The sequence below is a fragment of the Branchiostoma belcheri genome, unplaced genomic scaffold, assembly GCF_001625305.1.
Source record: "Branchiostoma belcheri isolate BF01 breed outbred unplaced genomic scaffold, Haploidv18h27 scaffold44, whole genome shotgun sequence".
NCBI lineage: Eukaryota > Metazoa > Chordata > Leptocardii > Amphioxiformes > Branchiostomatidae > Branchiostoma > Branchiostoma belcheri.
In genome coordinates, this window is record NW_017804065.1 from 1,271,211 (window position 1) to 1,279,840 (window position 8,630).

Here is an 8,630-nt window from a genome sequence, read left to right on the forward strand (position 1 = left end):
CAGCAGCAACGGCTGATCACCTCGTTTGCATACCTGCACCCAACCTTGGCATATAGAGGTCATGTCAAGGACAAGTTTGTTTCAAGTAACAAGGACTGGAAAAGAATGAGTTAACTAGAGTATCAGAACAACATTAAAACAAAAGAAAGGTGTCCTTTTTTGTGTCAAACATTAATCACTTATCAACAAGCTTTCTCTGATCCTTCTGAAGTTGAAATGACCCTAAGTTGACCTATGTCATGTGACAAGTGTGACATCAGCTGCAAACATATTCACAGAAAGTGCATATAAAATCTTTGCTTTGTAAATTTTTGTCTCAGATGAACTTTCATTTGAAAATAAAAAGGTGTTCTCTATGATTGGAGTCTCTTTTTCTCTGTACCTGAGAAATATGTGCCTCCAGCCATACCCAGGTTGTTTTCACACCAACAGTTTTACATCAGAAGAAAGAACTATTTGTTATAAGCGTTCAGATGTGACCTTGACAGCCCATTCTCCTGCCCCCCTACCCCTGCAGGGCGGCTAAGGCGCTCCACCTCCCCACTGGAAGAAATGGATCGGCGCCGGGAACAGGAACACATGAAGGTTGTGGAAGAGTGTCAGTCTGGGCTGGGCAAGATGATCCTGAAAGACATGAAACCTACTGACATCGGAGACATCGACCCTCGGAGTGCTTCTCGTGTCCCGGCCGCTGACCATGAACCACCTTTCAAACCAAGATACGACTCCCCTGTGGACGCTTGTGAGTAGGAAATATTACAACATGAAAATGGTCCCCTTTAATGTGTCATTTTGTTATGTTTCCAGTGTTGTTGTAGCCTGGATGCCAATGAGACTGTCCTCAGCTGGCCTATGTAGGCCCTGGAAACATTGTGGCGTCCAGGCCAGTTCAAATGGTTATTGAGCCAAGATTCACAGATGACAACCTTAGAAGTGTACATGTTCTAGACACATCTAGATAGATTTATCGCTATACAGAATAAGATAATACTCTGATACACATGATCTATCTATTCCTTACTAGATAATTATATGATTATACTGAATTGCATGGCCACAGGTTTTCACACTCAAGAATGGATTTTCACTTATTTTCTGATGACAACAATTCCTACAGAGGGTTAGCTGTTAGCCATTCTGTTATGACTTGGAATAATCATGAATCAAAAGGGCACATAGCCAAGTTTTACTGTTGGACCAATCTACATGTACAGTATTTTTCTGATGACAAAGCCTTGTAGGTATTTTTTGCCCACTGTGAGAGTTGTCACATCTTAAGATGTATTCAGCAACGTGTATTGAGTCTCTTGAAATCTGTTGTAAACAACTGAAGGCTGGTAGCTCCCGTGTTCCCTGTATATCTGTCTCACCCTGTAGACTCCACTACAACTTAATCTCGAAGCAGAAGTTTTGGTTGCAAAATGGTGACAGTATCCAATAGGTCAGATAGTATCAAATTAGCCAGAAAGTATCCAATTGTCCTCTGAACTATCTTGCCTACTGTCACAATTTTGTCACTGAAACTTATGCTTGGAGATAAACTACAAACTTACTAACTTGTCTGTGTGTGCTTTCTTCTTTACCTTGCTGGGTCCAGCGCCCTCCAGGACATATGTGTCCCACATGGAGGAGAATGGTATGTGGAGCCTCCTGGCTGCACCACACTGCACATAAACACTTCTCTCACACTTAGGCTCTAGGCTCAATTGATTTGCTCACCTAAATTCTGCTATTACATTACATAGTATCTTCTTTTTTTTTTTACATCCAGATTTTATCTTTCAGAAGGCACTGCATGCCCCTGCATGGCTACCTTGATATATTTAGCTTTTGTTAGCTTATCTTTGGGGGTTGGGGGTTTAGGGGGAAGAAGAATAAACTTTGTGCCAACATTCTACTCTAAAACTGCATATGACATTTACATTTTATTTTCTGATTGCTTGAGACTGACTGAGTTTCATGGTCTTTAGAACTTTGACACATCATTTTCTACCCCACAGAACTTTTTGATCATAGACAAATTTCCTGGTTCTCAGACTTTTGCAGATAAAAAATTATCTGTCTGTCTGTGTTATTTGTTTTACGTAGTGGTAAACTTCCTTTTGACATGACACGCCAGTTTTGTATATTGGGTACAAGCTGCAGAAGACCAGACTGTAAGACTTGAACCACTCACACCAGGATAGACCACTGTAACCTTATAGTCTCATTGATGAAGGTTAGACATCCAGGTAGAACATTACTTAATACAAAATAAATCTAGCAACTTGATAAATTCTCTGAGGAATCTGGCATTTCAGATAGCATCTGCTCTGTTGTCTCAGTTACTGGTGAAAGTTAGTAGCTGCTATCTGAAAAATCTGACTTTTCAGAGAATCTATATAATATCCAGTTGCTTAATTTATTTTGTACATGTATGACATGACCCTTCACTTTATTGGAGAAAGTCCCAGAACCAGCACAATTGAAACGGGGCTGTTTTTTACTTTCCACAAGAACCCCCAGCACAGTTAAACTCTGGATCCTAACCTCAGTTCCTGCTTGATTTTGCAGTGGACGTGTCACCAAGACAACCAAACTACGCCCCGCCCGGGGGGTACCTGGAGGCACAGAAGAAGGCGTCAACACTCCCCGCAGCTTCACGTCCAGGGATGGTGAGTTTTCATCATCATTCTTATCATCATCATCATGTGTTCTGTAATATTGTCAAGCAACCAATGCCCTTATATAGCAACCAATGTCAACAGCATCATCATAATGTGTTCAGTAATATTGTCAAGCTACCAATGCCCTTATATAACAGCATTGGCCTTATGTAGCAGCAATGTCCTTATAATTTACATAGCTCCAAATGCCCTGATGTAACTGGTGCTCTTTCCATAAATTTACAATTAGTCACATAAGAAATTGCACATGCTTTCCTACAATATATGATGTGTTGAAGTTGATAAAGAAGCTATGGGGATATGACCAATCAATATCAAAACAAACTTTTTGTGCTGAGTTTAAATACAACTTGCTTGAAAGAGAAAGTTTGCTTTATTTCCTGTGGTGTGGCACTTACAACCATGACCATGGCATTTTCCGTGTGCAAACATTGGAGATTTTCCTTGTCCAAAAATGCTGATGCCTTTCTGTGCCTGTTGGATTCTTCAGATTGCCAGGATGTGTGGTAAACTGCATAGCTTGCAAATGTAGTTCTGACTTCCATATCCAGCAAACAGAGACCGCAAATCAACGCATGTCACTTTAGAATCCATGTAATGTATATCATGTTTGCATTTGAGTCTTTAATCCAGGTTCCATTTTTGCCCAAGAATGTTGGAATCTGTTTCTGCATTCATTAGAATAGATATGCATGCAACTGACTTGTAACATTGCATCATGTAGAATATCTTTCACAATCAACATTTTCAACTGTTTATATGTTAATTAATCACCAAGACGTTCGACGTTGATATGATTATGGGTCTATCTATCTTGTCGTGTTCAACACATGAGAAAGCTGCCACACTATGAGCCTGGTCATATAAGTCATTAGATCGTCACACGATCGAATGACGAAGGGGATTCTTTGGATAGTCATGCATTTGACCTGCAAAATTCAGCTGTATTGTTATAGAAGTGATTGTTGTTGGCTGTTGGTTCTCTCACAGCCTGTCTGAAAATCTTAACAGCATCAAAATCATACAACGAACTGTGACGAATGTCACCACACCATATAAGATGTACATCATTGGAGGCAGATGTGAAAGTCTGCATGCAATATCGATGCCAAAGCCATGGTCATGTCATCCCACCTCCATGGCATGTACACATGGAGACATTGCCTTGCCTGGTGTGGGCATGTCGCATGTATGCTGGGGATGCATCCTTCCCAGAAGACCGTGTGTTTTGTGTTGACCCAGCTGACAGGTCAGTACCGTATGGTCTGTTGTTATTAACACGTCTGACCCATCATGCACTGCAACATCTATAACATGGACATGTGAGAATCATATAAAGTAGCAATATTATAAATGCCAAAAGTAATGCAGTACATGATAAGTCTTTACAAGATGAATTGTGGTATTATCAAATTTTGTTTGATTACATTTCAGTTTGCAATGCTTCAGTTTTATTTAGCAAAATTTAAGTTAGATTCTACAACATGCAATCATACATGATAATACCTTACCACCAGTACTGAACAGCTTTCCTCCGATCCTGTGTGCTTTATGTGTAGGTTTCATCTGTGCCATACTCTCTCCCTGCTCCTCCTCCAATTTCCTCCTTCAGTTTGTTACATCTGATTCAGGAACATTTCTAATCATCATGACTTGTGGTTGACTCTGACTGACAACTGACTAGCAATATTCCATTTCCATACAACTTAGTCAATTACTTTTCTTGAAATTTTCATAGGTCTTAAAGATGTTGTTTATACCTTTATCTCCATTATTGTGACTATATATTATGTAGAATAGAATTTATGAAGACTTCAAACTCTGGAACTGCACATACACAGAATGATGAACTTAGATGTTACATATTGTTACTTTACATATACATTGTGTAGATTCCAACCATCCACAATCACTTATAAAACTCACTCAGTTGTTTTCCCTGCAAAGGCTGTTAATTAAAAGTGTTATGTCATGACTCTGATTTTTCCTGGACTGAAAACTGACTCAGGCAAATGTCAAACTGTTTCAGGGAGCAATGCCAGGGGGTCAGAATGATCCTGAGCCCATGGTAGGAAGACTTAAACCACATTTCGTTCCCCCTCCCATGTAGAACTAAACCGTGTGGATTGTGCAGAGATGTTAATCAGTAGTTGTCAGGGATCCCACTATTTACTGGAATATGTCAGACTACGCATGGAGAGGGGTGAAGTCTACAGAAATACAGTATGTTTTGATGAGTAAACATCATAGGTTGCTATATTTTGGAATAAAATGATGTATATATGGCCTTGGCATGGGAACAAGAAATCACCAACCTTCACCTATCTTAACATTGTAATCAGTTATGATAACAAACACGACAACAGACTGGGATAGCCATCACATTCACCCAGTATTTTTCAGTGATTTCTCGTCCTCTGGGCCATATATACTTCAATTCATGCCGAAATACAGCAACCTGCATTGTTTACTCATCAAATCTGCATTTTGGTAGATTTCACTCCTTTGTTGCGTATTCCGGGGAAATAGTCAAACTGGTTGTCAGTAATGGTCAGCCACAGGCCTTGCCCAGACCAGGGTGCTGACTGCTGGTTTTGGTGTGTTTCCTGCAGGCTGGCAGAAAACGTAAATCATTTCTAGATGTAGTGCAATGTTATTGGAAGTATGACTGGTCCCATGCATTCACAGGACTACAGGTCAGATAACGCACAAACCATTTCTCTCTGGAACATTCTTCCATTCTCTGCTTTTTTGCATTCATTCGCATCTCCTTTAGTTGGTTACCCATCCACTGATTTTGCATTTTGACCTTTTTTTGATTTCTTTGCATTTTTTTCTCCATCCATGTTACTGAGCAAGGCCTTGTGTCCCTGTTACTGTCAGCTGTGTCGTTGTGTTTCTGTCCTTGTTGTTGAACAGCTAACAACCGTTAACACCAGTGTCATGCTGTCATTACTTTACTTGTTATGCTGTTTTTGTGAAGCTGTGACTGTGTACTGTAATGGGGAAAAACAATCAAAACCAGTGCTATCAACTTAAACAGAATTCAATAATGAAGCAACTATGTAGAACTTGGTCCACTTTTCTAACACAGATTCCTGCTACGGGTACTTTTCCAGTGATTGAAATTACATGAAGTCAGCTGTATACAGAAACCAGCATGCTATGTCACATTAGTTTGGTTTGAAATCATCAGCTCTAATACCTGTGTGTTGTAATGTTACATCTCATAGAAATGAAACAATTTAACATTTGGAAAAGTTTGGGTGAAGCTACAGGTATTGGGATAAATCATATTAATGCAAGCATATTCTTTTGTGAGAAATTACATTTTTGTACAAATCAGTCGCTTTGTGAAAGAAAAACAATTCAGTTTTCCTGAGGGAAGACAAAGAATTGTGTCATCTAAAACTTCGGTTATCGGACCAACCAGTATACCCAGACACATTTGTTGCGCCTTTAGTATGCTAAAGGTTAAAGACTTCTAAATATTCTGTTCCTGTTACCACCTTTCACCCTCCCTTTTACTTTTTCCAATCCTCCCCATAGTGCAGCTACATGTAGGTATATAATAACATAGTAATCATTACATTGTACTTGTAGCTAGACTTAATGTTGTGTATAGCAGCTTCTCGTAGTGTATCTTGTGATAAGTCTTATCATATCATTCAAAACAAGTCTTGTTCTTCCAGATCTTCAGAATCTAAGGCAAGAACATCTGTCTTGCTCCTACCAACAAAATCACCGGAGTAGACTTCATCTCAGAGTCGCCTGGGGGCCAAGTCTTCAGCATCGTGGCATTATATCCAGTTAGAGCACAGCCATAGATGGCACATGCTACTCATAGATGTTGTAGAACTGCAAAAGTCCAAAAATGTAGGTTTCGTCAAAGCAAAGCTTGAAAATGAATAATATCCTGATTAGTTGAATGCACACAATGTATTCACAAAGATCATTGTCATACATGTGAACTTGGCAGTGATTATTAACCACTGGATGATGACTAGAGAGGCCAGATGGTTCTGATGTTGAAAATGATGCCAAGAGTCAACAGAGCAGGGACTGTGCAAAACACCAGTCCGGTTGATCTAGTTGGAGCATGATTCATGGATTCAAAGAGAAATGGAGTCAAAGTTGTCTTTACATGGTGGATTATTGTCCAACATTACAGGGGTATATTTGGTTTCTGTGTACACAACTGATATAACTTTGAAAAGGCAGACAATGGTGGTGTTACGAGTCTCATGATCTAGTAACGTGACGGGGAAAGCACTGGTTGTAGATAGCAACTCAGTTGCTCTGTATTTAGATGGAAGGAGAAATATCAAGAAAAGGTTGAAGCCTGTGCATCATGTACAAACATGTATGTATCATGTCCACATAATGAAATTATATAAACTGCACACTCATATGGGTACTACTAAGTTTGACATTTGACACAGCTTTTGATAGTGCTAGACAATAGCATCATGTAAGAAATGACAATAAACTGTGATGCAACCACCCAAAACGTGTACTGTCTCATGGATTGTGTGGTTGTTGTTAAACTAAATGTTAATGTGATTTCTATGATATCGGAAAAAAGAGTGATAGGTACAATTTTGAGAGACAAGAGACCAAAGATTACAGTAGAGACAGGAAAAGATTTAGTTCTGGCTGTCTCCACATGAACTTAAGAGATTTTATAGCCCTGGCCTGTAGGTTGAGGCCTTTAAGTGAAGTAATTTTCAGGCACCATGCTTTTAGGACTTAGAAATGTACTTCTTGAATGTCAGTCGACATGTAAGACATGTCACTGAGTACAGATATTTTTTCAGCTCAACCCCATTGCCAGGTTTCTATCACCAGACAAGTAAAGGAATGTTTTCCCCAAAAGCTGTTAGGGTTCATTCAGCTACTGACCACAAGTCCAATCACTGCTGATTCATGTACTGACACAATACCACCCACTTACATCAGGCTGGAGCAGTACACTAAGGCTAGAGCTGAGCTAACAAAGCTTCAAATCAGATTCATTTAGAAACTAGGAGTATAATCTTCAGGATTTAAAAATGAATGAAATCCTTAAAATATAATAATGTAATAAAGCAGATCCATTAGTGTTTGCCAAAATTTATGTTCTGAGTAGAAAGCATGTCTCCTGCATTGCCAATGACATTTTAGTTTCTTTCTTTTGTGTTTTTTTAATAGTACATGAATGTAGGATGAGTTTATGGTACTTTGTGTTTTAAACATGTACAGCATATAGAAAATGTCCCATAGTTTACTGTAGATGACAGAGACGTGTTGTGTAAATCTGAGAGCCTATAGTATGCTATACTATAGTGTAACTGTAGTGACTGCATGGCTCTGAGTTGTTGTACATGTATGACCTTTCCAGCGAGGTGCTCGTGATGATAGCGGCCCTGATTTGCCTGATTTTGAGGCTACCTACGTCTCCACCACGTACATTTCCCTCCAAAAGAAGCCTCACACTACGGAGAATGGCCTGACAAATGTAACCTTTACTCTTTATTTTCCCCTAACCCTCCTGGTTTGTCGTGGTTGTTTAGGATGAGCACTAACCCTGCACACTAACCGGGACATTCCGTGCAACGCTAACTCTCACCACCTCTGCTTCAACAAGGACTCCCCTGGTGTAGAAACCTCCTCAGAAATGTGTTCTAGATTGCTGATACTAACCTGGCTGTGCAAATACAACACTGTGACATTGTTTGGATATGTGTTGCAATTGATTTGATGTGTGCTATTAAAAACACCAGGCCATAAACATTGTACATATGTATGGAACATTTTCAGTTCGGGTCTAACTCGTATGAGGTGCCAATGGTTGTAATATACATGTAGCTGACTGTGGTTACCATTGTGTTTAAAAACATCTGAAGAATGGGATTTCCTTCAGACACTTTTGAAATCTTCAAATTGATTGTTTATTCATTTACTTATTTATCTAATCTTCAAAAT

At 39.4% G+C, this 8,630-nt stretch overlaps 1 protein-coding gene across 12 annotated transcripts in view; it reads left to right on the plus strand.

Annotated features, from left to right (window-relative positions):
- LOC109478479 (actin-binding LIM protein 2-like) overlaps nt 1-8,630 on the plus strand; it is a 65,800-nt gene that overhangs the window by 49,625 nt on the left and 7,545 nt on the right. For 8 of the 12 annotated variants that reach the window (XM_019780016.1, XM_019780022.1, XM_019780020.1 and 5 more), the window contains 4 exons: nt 518-742; nt 1,598-1,636; nt 2,554-2,654; nt 8,047-8,163. In XM_019780016.1, the coding sequence (XP_019635575.1) occupies nt 518-742; nt 1,598-1,636; nt 2,554-2,654; nt 8,047-8,163 (482 nt within the window). Of the gene's footprint in view, nt 1-517; nt 743-1,597; nt 1,637-2,553; nt 2,655-4,695; nt 4,735-5,278; nt 5,363-6,358; nt 7,177-8,046; nt 8,164-8,630 lie in introns of those variants that run through there. The other 4 variants (XM_019780029.1, XM_019780028.1, XM_019780017.1 and 1 more) reach the window with 4 other exon arrangements.